Source organism: Buceros rhinoceros, unplaced genomic scaffold, assembly GCF_000710305.1.
Source record: "Buceros rhinoceros silvestris isolate BGI_N320 unplaced genomic scaffold, ASM71030v1 scaffold12267, whole genome shotgun sequence".
Taxonomy (NCBI): domain Eukaryota; kingdom Metazoa; phylum Chordata; class Aves; order Bucerotiformes; family Bucerotidae; genus Buceros; species Buceros rhinoceros.
Genome location: NW_010421625.1, coordinates 75,547 through 90,080, shown reverse-complemented (window position 1 = coordinate 90,080; position 14,534 = coordinate 75,547). Strand labels below are relative to the sequence as shown.

The 14,534-nt window shown below is 39.0% G+C and overlaps 1 protein-coding gene across 1 annotated transcript in view; it reads right to left on the bottom strand.

Moving 5' to 3' along the window:
• LOC104496602 (voltage-dependent L-type calcium channel subunit alpha-1D) overlaps positions 1 to 14,534 on the bottom strand; it is a gene marked incomplete at both ends in the record, with an annotated part of 98,359 nt that overhangs the window by 49,609 nt on the left and 34,216 nt on the right. The window contains 6 exons of the mRNA XM_010139746.1: positions 655 to 862; positions 1,004 to 1,229; positions 1,792 to 1,952; positions 8,040 to 8,066; positions 8,769 to 8,856; positions 14,275 to 14,352. Coding sequence (XP_010138048.1) covers positions 655 to 862; positions 1,004 to 1,229; positions 1,792 to 1,952; positions 8,040 to 8,066; positions 8,769 to 8,856; positions 14,275 to 14,352 — 788 coding nt within the window. The remainder of the gene's footprint in view (positions 1 to 654; positions 863 to 1,003; positions 1,230 to 1,791; positions 1,953 to 8,039; positions 8,067 to 8,768; positions 8,857 to 14,274; positions 14,353 to 14,534) is intronic.

Here is a 14,534-nt window from a genome sequence, read left to right as displayed (position 1 = left end):
TAAACATCCATCCACAATGTCTGAAGCCAAACATCGTGGTAATGTGCAAAGCTGAACGTGAAAATGGCTAGAAAGATGAAATCAATTCGCCTAATTCCAGTATCCCAATTGGGAAAAATAAAAAAACCCATAAAATAGTGACAAGTCTAAATATGGCCCTATCTTTTCACAAGTAACAGACAAGTTCTTAAAAATTTTAATAAACCCAATAGTGTCTCTTTAAAGAAGCAAGTATTTATTTTTATATTATAATAAGTGATATGACCCATGTGCAAATATGCATTCTTCCAATGCTTCTCATTTTTTCCTGCTTGGGAATAGCTGAATTTTATACAGCTAATGATGTTAAAGAAAACTATTTTATTAAAATAAAAGGAACATTCTACCTCTTTTTCTAGTCATGTATTTGATAGACAAAGGAGATTTAACTGTGAAATAATATGACAGCTGTGTTGCATAGATAGATCAAATAAGACATGAAACAAATGGTATAAATGATGCAGAGTTACAAGAGTTCTGAATTCAATGAGCAGAATGCTTCTTAAAGTAAACTGAATAAATAGTACCCGTGGTTTTATTTTCAGATAATGTGATCACTTCAACAGTTTTGTTGATCAAAGGTAAAATGTTTCATACGGGATGAAAGAAAGTTACCTGGAATACAGTTAAAAGAGCTTGTGGAAAATTATCGAAGGTGCTCCGTTTTGTTTGAGTTTCATCAAAATTAAATTTGCCTCCAAACAGCTGCATTCCAAGCAACGAGAAGATTATGATGAAGAGGAAAAGCAGAAGCAACAGTGAAGCAATGGACTTCATTGAGTTTAACAAGGATGCTACCAAGTTGCTCAGGGATGCCCAGTGCCTATAAATTAAAATGCGTGTGTTAACACACACCAGAAAAACCCCAAACAAAACAGTAAAAGAGCGCATGATGAAGTATTACACAAGAATTGCTGATCACCCTTCAGCTATCCCTAAAGTTAGCAGTATTAGTTAATCTTACCTTGTTACTTTAAAAATACGCAGGAGACGAACACAGCGAAACACTGAAATTCCAAGGGGTGACATAATTTCCAACTCCACCAAAATGGTTTCAACAATGCCACCACAAACAACGAAGCAATCAAAGCGGTTAAAAAGAGAAACAAAATAAGCCTGTAGGCCCAAGCTGTACATCTTTACTAACATTTCACAGGTGAATAAAGCCAGAAGAACTTTATTTGCGATATCTGGAACAAAATATTAAAAAAAAGAAAGATGACATTCCTCAATCATCTCACAGATTCCATTTTTACTTTCACACATTAGTACTATACTTTCTATACTACTTTGCAGCCTTTTGCTTTAGCAGGAAGTACTGCTTTTTCATCTCGAATTGTGTTTGATGCCTTGGTGGCAAAAATTACACAAGGATGTAAAGTTTCTTGCCACATACAAATTATTCATCTTTCCAATCCATCGTGCAGTTCACGACTGCTCAACTCACTGCCTGCGTCCACACTGAAACTTAAGCAACACAATCCACAGCACGTTCTGCTGTCCCAGTTACCACTTCCTCCTCTTTCAAGCACGGTTTAGCGATAAAAGTACAGGTTTTCACAATTCAGTACTGTCAGGTTTTTGCCATTAGGCTGTGATATGGTTGTGGGAATCAAATACAGTCATTTCTTGTATCTCACTTTGCCTGGGCTAAATATCCTTCAAAAAAGCAAAAACTAAAAGTAGAAAAGTAGCCAATGATAGAATGCAATTATCCATAGTCAAAACAGGACAAATAATTTTTGATTGTACCTTGGATCTGGGTCAGCCAGTCAGGTTGATTATAATGTTCCGATGAGATAGTTAATGTGTTCAGAAAGACCAAGACAATAACAAGCCAATAAAACGTGACAGATTTTACTGCAGCTCTACACTTCCTTCGATTAAATCGATTCCAGCGACGCCAGCGTCGACTGTAAGTTCAAATAAAAACAAATTTATTACTGTACAGAAAACTCACATGAACTTAAGGAGGGCTTCTTCTGTGTAGAAAATATAGTGCAAGTGAGTATGGGTGGAGCAGGTGTATTTTCATAAGTATGTGCACAGTAATTCAGCTAGTTGTGTAAATTATTACTAATTGTAGATTATGGAATGCTCATTTGTTATTCCTTTCTTAGGTATCATTACAGATTTTTAAATATAATTTATTAATAATGATAACCACAGTTTTTGGAGACTAACTGCCTGTGACATAATTGGATTAAGCTGCATTTAACATTACATTGAGTAACAAGAAACATCTGTCTTCCTAGACCCCATACACTTAATAGCAGTAAAGAAGAGCCAGTGAAGCAACTTAGAATTCAAATCACATTTGGTCTGAAAGGTCTGGCAGGATTAAATACAGCAAGAGTGTTGATTTCAACTTCTAGTAATCCACCGGTTAGAAATCTCAGTCAGTAACTCCTAGAGATTTCTCCTGATGTGCCTTGAAACTGTGTCAGTGGGCAAATGTTTGTGAAATAAGTGTGACAATCAAGAACAGGTAAACAAGCCCTATCTAGACAGGAGTTTGATTCCCAAGTTAGGGTATTAGCTTAGCTTTGGATTCACAAACCAGATTTAATTTCTCTGCTTCACTTCTGCAAACTTGAGTAAACCAAGTAGTCCCCCTTGGTTTTATTTCCATTTGTGAAACAGGAAGAAAATATATTGCTGGGTCATAGGAAGGGATTAGAAAGCACTTGATATTACCTAAAAGGGACACAGATAAAATTCACACACCCAGAACTACAGCCATGGACTCAGATAATAAATTTTAGGAACTGAAAACTACTTCTCCCAGTATTCAAAGGACAGAGCAGGCACTGACTCCAATGGAAGCTTGACCTAGCCTTAAAATAACGAAGAACTGAGAAGAATGTGCATGTACAAACTTTTCCTCTATAGTTTCAGTATCGCACCAGTCTAGCACAAAACTGTTGTGATGGAAAGCGGGGGCCTGCTCTCCTTGTTCTGCCCTCTCCTTCCCCTTTTGCCAAAACGAGCCCTAATGAAGTGAGCCAGACTATTGGAAACCAATTTCTTTTTTCTGGGTTGATTTTAGCTGGTTAGTTGTCTGATCCATTCATTCCATTGCCACATCACAGAAAAAGCTGGAAGAACAAGTGGCTGAGATGGGATGGACACCGCAGCCCTTCTGGCAGTACCAAAAAGTACCAAAGCATGAACTATTGCTTTTGAAAACTGTTACAACAAACTAGGTGAATTTCCAAATACTTTAGTGCCTGACTTAGCAGGTACTATTTAGTGTGCATAAAATCAGAAATGCTTTAAATCCGCTTCAGAAAATAGGACCAATACGCAGCACTACCACCACACAAATAATTGAGCTTGGCACTGCATTCAAGCACTGAGTTTTCCTTATGCACCTTAAATTTGTACTTGTAGTACTGGAAATTAATACTGGTTTCAGATATCAGCACAATGATGTTTCAAGCCTTTGCAGAATTCTAACCATATAAAGGAAAAATATCCTATCCTGACCTAAATGAACACAGTATTCAAGAACATTCTTATCTTGCCAGTCCCCTGATAAACAGTGCTACGTCCATGGCTGTCCTCAGAATGGTTCGCTCCCTGAGGAGGTAAAAGAGCCCGTTTTCACACTTACAGAACAACCTATCATCGAAGCCAACGAGACCAGAGTCATATTGTCTGGATATCTCTACTCAGAGGAGCCAAAAGCGGTCTCAAAGGGTGTAACTCAGCTCTCTAAAATCACTGGGGCTTTTTTTATTCCAGAAGGTCTGTGGAATCAGTGACAAAACAGTATATCTAAGTGGTGCACATATGAAAATGCTGACAAAGGGTGTGCAATGGCACTCACATGTAGAAGTTTATGAATTATATCAACGTATGGAAAAAGCCTACAGAAATAAAGCAAAAATTCAAAAAGGAGAATAAGAGTAATTTTCTAACTGCATTAGGATGGTACAAGAAAAGAAATAAACAGTAAGTAGCAGACTGAAGCAGATGGCCTGTTGTGAAAACTATTTCCTCCTCTATAAAAGGAGGAAAAATTACACTATATTCACTAGTTTTCTATTTTTTAGTAACTGCCCCTCCTAGTTTTAACCATGTATCATAATTTTTTCTGAAAGTGTAGAAGTAAGCTTTCATTTGAAAAGAAATTTCATTTTCATACACTTGTAATTATATAATATTGTTTTCAGGAAATTATCAAGCATTTTTCACAAAATTTATCAGTTGAGTAAATATTAAAATCACAGAGGACACATAGTTGACATAGTTTGTTACAACAAACCAAATCACACTGCTTTTGTTCTCATTAAATAATTTATCACTTTTTCTTCATAACTGTTTATGAGCAAATAATTATTCTTACAAATGCGTTTCCAATTTCACTTTCATTCCCTCAGGTATTCATGTCTAGTGGTCCTCTAGAGCCCAGTCTTAAATCTGAGTCCACACATGGGAAATTCGGCCTTGCCTTGAGTCTGGCTGAGCTCAGTGTCAGTGAGTCAGGCAGCATCTATGAAGTTGTTTGTTTACTCGCTACTCACGTGTGTTTGTGTATTGCCACTAGACCTACGCAAAGGCAGGCACACTCACTTTCAGATTATTTTGTATCAGCAGCCTTCCATTATAAGGCGGTAATTTTCTAAGCTAGACTTAGAAGCCCTCTATCTGGGAAACTGGCATGCCTCATATTTCCACCAGTAAGCTCACAGAGAAGAAGTGTTACTGCCCCAGGTGAATAACTCTGTAATTGCGGGTTGTGCTAACATCTGTGCAGAGACTTCACTACTCTAATTTAGAAAATACGGGACAGAAGAATTGCACCAGATTGCTCACTCATTATTCAAAAATAGAAGTCTTTGAGGTTACTTATCCAGTCCTTATTTTTGTAGTTACAAGATTCAGGCATAGTACCAGCTTTTTAGCATGATTTGAAGGTTAATGTGATCATATAATCATACTGACAAATGAAGAAGCAAATTCTTAGAGAGATCTTCACAGAGGACAACCTGCACAAATCCCTTCGACTGACAGATCCCCACCTTCCTTTAACCCCAGCTCTGCCATTTCCATGTGAGGAGAAAACTGGTTGTTCTAGTATCAAAGCATTTCAATTCCACCTGGAAGATTACAAACATGCAGCACAGATCATATTTACCCACACACAGCCTAGCATAACGCGTGGTTAATATACACCTTCGCTTAATAAACTGGCAGCTAATTGCTCTGTCTTCTCAGGATGTAATTTTCTTGGCCAAGTACCCATCTGACTCTATAGAAATGTATTTCACGGGATTAACTCCTATTGTCACTTGTGGTACAGCAGACAGGTTAGCTGGCAATAAAAAGCATTTTCTATTTTGATGCAAAGGCAAAGACATTTACAGTCAAACCAATATAACTATGACCTGATTTACTTTGCCCAGAAACACAGTGCAGCCATCGTGGAGTAACGTTCCTGAAGTTGGAGCAGGGACCAGGCCAGAGGAGTGAGAATCAGACCAAGATTCAGCATTTGGCTTGGAATGTGCTAGGACATCCCTGACAGCTGAACACGCAACCGAGGGCATTGCTGCAGATGTGAGAGTTTCTGTAGTTTAGGTAAAAAGAGCTTTTTAGAAACTAGAGACTCCAATGAAAAACACAAAAATTACATTCTTCTGAAGAATGGGATGAGAACAGCAAGTCTGCAGATCCTCAGAGGTAGAAGAGCAGATACACTGTTCTTAGTGGAACTGCAAAGCCAGCAGCTCTTCAAAGTGTTTTTTCTCTCTGATAACAAATGTCTCAACTGGTTTTACAGGTCTGGGACATGGCACAAACCACACCTGTTTGGAAGACAATGGCACAACTATAATTTTGAGCTCTGTTGCCTTAAAACTACCCCTCGCATCGACCCATTAAGTTGAAAGGGATAGATCCTTCTCCAGTGCTACAAGTAAAGACGTAAAAGTTGAAGGGGCAATTCCTATTACCAAATTCAGCTTTAAAAGTTTAAGTGTGACTGAAGATCTCAAGCAGCTGCAGACCCTTGCAGCATTTCCAAATGAGAAACACCAACAGCCCGTTGCTGTTTGCTGCAACTTCTGTAAACAGACGAAGCAATACATGTATGAACAAGGTTCTGTGTGACTTGTGGTTTTTAATGCCACAGGAACAGATCCTGATCAAAGAGCTTATCAAAGACATTTAGGACAGTGGCAGAATCTAGACATCTGGAGATACTTTGGTGACTTTTTGGCTTGCAAGTTTTCTTTCAAATTGATGTGTTGATTACGAACATTAATTGTAGAGTTGGATAGCACTGACTGCTTCTTACTGCTTGAACTATTAAAATCAGGTTTGGGTAGAAATTTTCCTTTCTCAAAGATGATGTAGCAGCTTTCATTTAACAGAGCGTCTGGAGTTTTCTTTTTCCTTAAAATACTAACAATGCGCATGGTTCAGAACACAGGCATTACTTTGATTTTTCTCTGTAATGCTTCTGTGAGTCCCTACTGTACAAATAGACTAAACCTGGAGAATGTAGTACAAAGGCCATCTACTGCACCGCCTCATATCAGACGCTTCATGCAACCACTTCGTATTTGAGTTTCTCCTTTAAAACCAGCAAGAGTAGCAATAAATGGTCTGCTGTAAGGTTGACTGGAGACAACCTCATCATTCAGAATAATCATGCTTGTTTGGGATTCTCAGCTAATGAAATGCTAAACGAATCGTTTCATTTGTTCTACTGTTGTGGTAACTGGAAGCAACGGCAAGAGAAATTACAGGCCGTCAGCACACTGAACTGCTTCTCTTTATTAAGCTAAGGGCAGTCTCATCTCTCACAATTCTCACAAAGGGTTAAGCTCAAAGGTCCACACAGACATAGTTTGTCCATTCAGTTGGTGCAGCTAAGGTCAGTTTCTGAGCAGAAGACATGCAAGAAATGATACAACTTAGAACTAATGATGGAACTTCTAAAATTGTGTATTCACTACCATCCTAAATGGCCAGATCTCCACTGGCCGCAGTCTTCAGCAGAGTAAGACACTTTTATGCTGCTGTCACCAGTTTCCTGTCTGAAAGGGGTGACAAAACAAAGCTTGATCATAGTGTCACATGAAAACACTCTCAGTGTAGAAAAGCACCAGTTAACTGTTGCCTGGGAGCTGTTCTTCAAAAGAGAAAGACGACTATTTGGAAGGAACACAAGTCCACTCCAGCTGCTTGCAACCAGTCAATGCTCTTAGGTCATTAGAACTAGTAAGGCTAGTGGAACAAACCTGGGTATGCCACTGCTCTTCAGCGCTGCAAGGAGAATACACTGCTGTTACCAGTGAATTATTTGCTATACATCCAACACTGAAACCAGTTTCACTAGGGTTAAAAAATCAGAATGATGCCAGAGGTTGCCAAAACTGCTGATGCCAGAGGTTGATATACCTTCTTGATTGGACCTTTTTTCACTGAAAATTTGTTGTGAAAAATATTTATTCTGTGGGTTGTCTGCAACTGTAGGAGTGTCTTTCCCTTCATGATTCACTAAGCCTACCACTTGTTTACTTACCTTAAATCACATGGAGCAACCTAACCTTTTTAAACAGAAAGAGTTCTCTCTTCAGTGTTTTCAATTATTCTTTCTAATTACTAAATACATGTCTTATAAGACAATAAAAATAAAGAAGCCTATTGGTTTTGTACTGGCAGATCCAGTGTCTACAATATCAGGACTGTTGATTCTTTATTGTGCTTTTAACACTTCCTTTCAGCAATCACACTTGAAAATAGAAGCTTATACTCCCAAATGCTCCTAGTAAGTGAAGAGAGCCACAAATACCAGCAAAGCGAATTAGGGAGTTTGATTTCCAAAAGTATTCATCGATACTTTACTTTTGATCCCCAGTAACTGTTGGGAAGAATTTTCACACAATGAGATATAAATTACAGTAAATAAAGAATAATTATGTGTGATTATCTTAATCCGTAAATAATCACAAGAGAAAAAGTGATGAAGAAGGGAAAATACTGACCTGAACTTGGATTTCGAGATGGTTTGACTAGAAAAGGAAAACATATTTTTAAGAATGTGGAATTAAACACAAATTCATTCTCTTTAGAATTTTGAAAATCAGTACGTTGGAATCACATATACATAAAAACAAGCTTCTAACAAAACGCATCATGAATACTGAAATCCTATTGTCTGTTATTTTCTGAAATCCCATTCCTAAAGCTTTACAAATTCTCTAAGTGAAAGAAAGGAAATCTCCCTTAAAATCAAGTAAATAAACTGCTCATGGAGAAGCTGCCTGAAGTCATGAAAATCTCAGCAAATAAATGGTGAACACCATGGGATACAGAAATACTCCCAAACATTCATTTATTGCCTGAAAACACATTCTCTCTGGATCACACGCAATTGAATATAAAACATTTATTTTACATGTCATAAGGGACTTCCAGTCTTTTCTTGTTATATTGGATAATAATTATATTTTATAGAAGCTTTCAGGAAAACTTGACTCCACTGGAAATTTAGTTGAACTCCTTTATATCTTCTTAATTTAAAAATTTTAGGAGTGCTTTAATGCTGTAATAATAAAAATCTAATATTAAACTACTTAAAGGCAAAAGAACCCCAGTGTTATAGAAAGCTTGGCTATTTGAAAGCAGTTTTGGCTAAATAAGCAACAGGAGAAGTGATTCTTTTCAGTTTGGAGAAGATGAGGGTGGGTTCTTGAAACAGTCCATGTACTCACCATAAACTCCCACAGCATGCTGGGTTCTCTCCTTCTCCACTCACATTCTCTGTGTTCACTGACTCGGTTTCACTGGTGGGCATGCTTGCTGTTAGGAGACAAAAACTGCTTTAGACGTACGGCCAAGCAAGGCATTACACAGAGCGCGGTCCTCTGCTCCACTGCAAGAATGCCTCCGCTTTTTGCAGGTTGAATGAGAGCTCAGGAGATCTGAGGACTGGCAGATGAAGTTAAGACATTTCATCAGTCCGCCTCTTATGACAAAAGAAAGCACACAGAATTCCAGAGTGTATATTGTAGCTTTTTTTGTTTCTTTTCGACGATTCAACAAAACTGTTGAAAATGCACTACAGAATACAATGTAGAGGAGCTTGAGAATGAAGAGCATGCTGCCCCTACTAAAGAAATAAACCTGAGCGACATTTTGAGAGTTGTGTTAACACCTTCTTCTGAAAATAGGAACTATCACACTCTGATCATACTGACCACTCCATGCTTTTACTTCCACTATGAATTACCAGGGCAAGATGCTAGAAACTAATTGTGCCTGCAAATACTCTAAGAACAGACAGGAGAGAGCACTGGGAATGGCAGAATGGGTACTACAAAGGCTGCTGAGAAGTTCCACTAATAAGAAGGGGATTATTACATTTGTTACACAGTGAATTACTGTAGCTATTGCGGATCAGTACTGAACAGTTAGCAATTGTAGCTAATGGCTTTTTAGGCAAAATTCCTTTACAGATACATCACTGGTTGTCTTCAACTGAAATAGAGATGAAGGACAATGTATGTCAAAAGGTGTTAGGAAATGATGAACAGCAAAGCTCTCAGTACTTCCTAGGTGAGAACACTACTTCCATGTCTGCAAAGCAAGCATGAAAAGAAAACCTCAGGAACAAGAAAAGTGTAAAATCAGTTTTGCTGGTTTATACAACTGAAGTACCGTATAAAGTAGGAAAAAATAAGAGCAGTAGAAGATGCACTAAAATTACTGTAGAACAGCACGAGCAAAAGAACAGAGTATTTTAAAGGTCTTCTGGGGCGTACCCTCTGCTGTTTTGATGGTTTGCTGGTTTGGGCTTGCTTTGTTTGTTTTGATTCGTTGAGGGGAATTAAGCCAGGGTCTGTGGACTAAGAATACTGAAGATAGAAGGGCTACAAAGCCTATTTCTTAGGCATGTCTCGCTATTTTGGTAGCCTCAAGGAGGCTTAAAGCAGGCTTAATGTAACTGAAACTCAAGAATCAGGCTCTGAATTTTCTGATTTGTCTGCAGATCAGGTACAAATGAGAACTGTTATTAGAGGTCTCTCTGCACAGACTCTGCATTGTCTCAACACAGGGACAGGTGGAAGTGCTAAATGGTAGTTTGGTTTCCATACCCAAGTTCCATCCAAGCTGAGAGACTGGCAGGTCTCTGCAGGCTAGATGTTCAGCTACTATTTGCAACAGCTGAGAATCTGTCCCAATAAATGTATGCCACCATTAAATAAAATGTTAAACACATTTGTCATAACAAAGATCCAAAATGTCCATGCAGGTGTTTGAATAAACAAGACACTTCAGGCAGAAAGCACAGCAAAACCTTCTTTGACAAGGTTCTTCTGTTCTGATGAATCATTTAAAATATTACTGTAATTGCTTTATAAGCGAAGTCGTCCCTGGTTAGCACCTGCAAGTGCCTCAATTCTAGCATCATGCTTCTTTTTATAAACCAGTTTTTCAAAAGGAATATTGTTAGTCTTGTGTGAACTTCACATCTTGCAGTTGGAGTTCAAAAGGTATTTCACTCCGAAGTAATGCAAGGATATTTGGTGATATCCAAATTCAAGTAGTACTATTTCAAAGAGTTTAAGAAAAGAAAAAAAAATTTACAAAACTATTTCACAACTGAAACGACTGTCTCATGCTGCGCGACTTGCATGCTGTTAGGAAACGCAACAGTATAGCTACCCAGTGATGAACGTGAACTTTCCAGCACTTAACGATGGGCAACTGCAAAACACGAGTGCAGGAGTCTTATTTCATACTCTGTTATGAAGAGCTGCCATGGAAACAGAGCTCGGTACATTTTTGCAAGTATTACAAACACGCGATGTGCGTCTCACGCTTGTGTTTCAAATTTATCAATCCTTCCCTTATCTAAAAGCAGTACCTAAAATCCAGTTCCTCATAAAGCGTCACTCAGTGTCACACTCATGCTATTTGTTTTAATACATGCCAACTAATTTTTAAAGGAGTGTAAAGTAGAACAACTTTAATTCAAGTCTACCCAGAGTTGATGCGTTAACCCACAGTGAGAAATACCAGCCCTTTTTGAACAGGACTGCATGAAGAAAAACAAAATACCAAAGACAAAAAAGGCCTTTGACCCCACTGAAGCCAACATCAGTTCTGCTAATTATTAATACAGGCAAGGTGTTACTCTATTTCGAACAGGGCTGCTACTCTAGCTCTGTTAGTGTCTTGCGGGTGCAGTGTTACAAAAATGGAAGAGGAGAAAAAGAACCACAGACAGTTCAGATTACACCAGAAACTCAGTGATGATGATACTGTGATTTCCATGCCAAAAGAGAAACCTGACAGAAGAACTGAGCAAGGCACCCTGTGGAAGTCCAGCTCCAGCAATGCAAGCAAGTCATTAGACATTTACCCAGATCACAGCAACAGCACTGCATGACCACATCCCCTGCTGCTAATGCAAGCAACCCGGCAAGGCTTGGGAGAACTCGATTTCGTGACCACAGCTTTTTAAGGGCAAAGTACAACAGACAGAATGAACTTTTGAAAGACCACATGATCTCAATAAGGCCAGTATGAGATCTTTAAACTGGTACTCCGGTATTCAAAAGAAGATAACAAATTTTCTCTTATTCTTTATTCACCTTTTGCCCTTATTTTATTGACATTCTTCTGGAAAGATTATCTAGATTTCTAGATAGTACCAGCTCTCTTCAATTATGGTAAGTGGTTTCAAATGGAAGAATGCTTGCATTAGCCAGAATAAACAACTCATATAGCATGCACTTAATACTTTCCTGAGTATATAGAAAACAGCTCAAATACATCAACTACTACATTTTATTTCTGTGGATAAGAAAACAGATTGGTTTTCTCATGCTATAATGTTCAGTATTTACTCTGAACAGTTTTCAGATTTTAGAGTAGGGATTTCAGACTCCACTCCAGGACATAACATAACTAACACATAGCTAAGAGCACGTCAGTGTCCATCAGCATTGGTATGTCCTAGCCAGCTGGAGTTGGAAGAAGTAAATTCCGTAACCCTGCAATATAATAATTTAGTGTCACTGCAGAATCCAGAAGAAGGCTAAATTACACCCTGAATTACTGAATTCTGGTGGCAAGTATTAGTGCTGGAAATTTTGCCTCTAGAAAGTATATAATTCATATTTTAATCTCGTTCAGCTATGCATTTTTGATCCATAAGCTGGTTTCATTTCCACACTGGTGGAAACCAGTGAAGCTACCCACCTTGGGTAGCTTTCTGGAGAGACGCGCTGAAGAAAAACTCCTGCAGAAGTGATCTGTACAGCACGTCAAATAATCAGTAATAGCTACCTGAAAGAATCTTACAATTACCAAAACCAGTACTATACTGACAAAATTTTATACCAGCTTGCAAACGTTCATCTTCTGCCTGCTAGTAACATCCAACAATTCCATGAGCTCCAAAATTCTAATTCTTTCTCAAATCAGTACATGGATTTTCTGGATCCTTTACACTAAATCTTTGAAGCAGTCAAACAAGAAAACAGAGCAAAAAAATCCCCCAGAAGGCCACGTTCTCATTGCAAATTATTCTCAAATTTTCCCAAGATTTTTGTATGCCCAGAAAACACATCAGAAAGAAGTGGTACTATCTATTCTGTCTGTGAAGGTCCTCAGGGTAAATTTAGTTTAAGGCGGGGAAGGTGTTCTACATGATACTGTAGGGAGGGATGTGTGTTCATAGTGCAGCTTTAATGTTGAGAGTGGCAACAATCATTCTTACAGGCTCTCTCTTTTTATAGGCAGCCCACAGAAACCCAATATAGGGTTGAATGGTTGCACAGCAGGGGAAGGAGAGCGAAATTATCAGTTTTCATTACAGAAGCATCACCGAACTAACTGCTTCTAGCCTGAAGGATGACACTATGAATCTCAGGAACGTTGTATACTCTACAGATGTGTTGCTTTTAATAGAAACAGAGGTACAGGTAATATAAAGAAAATACTTACGGTGGGACTTCTAATCCAGTAGTCTTAAGTTTGAGCTACTCAGATCAGCATAATAGTCTTACAAACAGAAAAAAATAGACTTAGACCACCAATTTGTAATTTGGAAAAATCCTGCTCATAAAAGGTATACCTGCCCTACAAGACACAGATGAAACTGTCAGTGCACACGTGCTTGAGAGTGCTTTTGACTAGCAAGGTCAGGTATGGAGAGCAAGACAGTATTCGTGCTGGCAGATGACAGCAAGTTTCAGCTGGTTCTGTGCTGCTTCACAACTGACAAAAGAACCTGAACCTGCTCGCTTAAAGGCTATGATGAAACACATATCCAAAAGTAAACCTGCTACCACTGTCTTCTAGCAATTTTTTATGGAAAAATTATTCCAGCCTGTAAAGCTGAACTATCAGATTATGTATGTAACAGTTACACAAATAATTTCAGGCAGACTCAATATTTTTAGAAAATTAGTCCATCAGGTCCTAGCAATTTTTGACTTAACATCCTGCAGTCCGTAAAGTAACTGGAACAGATTTGTCAGCCTCAGCCTGAGTCACAACAGGGAACAAGCAAGGAAGGACAGCAAGGAAGCCAGTTGCTTCAGTAGCTTTGTTGTAGATAGGATTAAAACTAGATCTCCTAATTACTACAATTGTGATTATGTCAGATCAATGTTTGCCAGTAGTAACAGAGCGGAGATTTGAAAATAACTATCATACTCTAAACCTCCTGTCCATCTCTGTTGTGGGTGGGAAAGCAATTGAACACAACATAAATCACAGAAACAAAACCACCAGTAACAATAGGAGATCCAGTACAAGTTTGTTATGTTTTGATAGATTCTACACTAAAAGTACGACAAATAAATAGCAAACATTATCATCATACTGTTCTAAGCCTACACTATGATCCACTAGAAAGTCTGTAAAATACTTTGATTTCTACAAACCTGAATTTCAAATGTATTTTTCATCTGGTTTACCTGATTTCTTTTTAAAAAAACAACCTGTGTTTCTCCAAGAATAGCCACCGAGACACTCAGTGGAGATCTAAACAGATTAAAGATTATGCTGTAGGAAGGTCAAGCAGTGCAGCACCAGTCTACTTCCAACATGCACTAAACCCCGCAGACCTGCATGCACCAGCGTCCCCATGCCGAAGGTGCCCAGAAAACGTGCACAACAGGGGCTTGCTAAAGCTAACACGGCAAACGCAGTGCTGGCACACACACCGCAAAGCCCCACCGCAAACCAGAACACGTTTTTTACCGTGTTTACTAGAAGAACGGCCAAAGCACCTAAGCCTGCTTTTCTTCTTCTCCCCCATCAAGTCGGCCAAGGTCACCCCTTCGCGTTAGCACGTGTAATCCCGCAGCGGCACGGCAGGGGGCAGCAGCGGCAACGCAAAACAGAGACGCGTCCGCACACGCACAGCAGCGGGACCCGGGCAGCGGCTCCACAGCCCAGCCCCTCACCGCCCGCCGCCGCCCGGCTACACCCCCGGGGCCCCGGAGCCGACGGGAATTTTT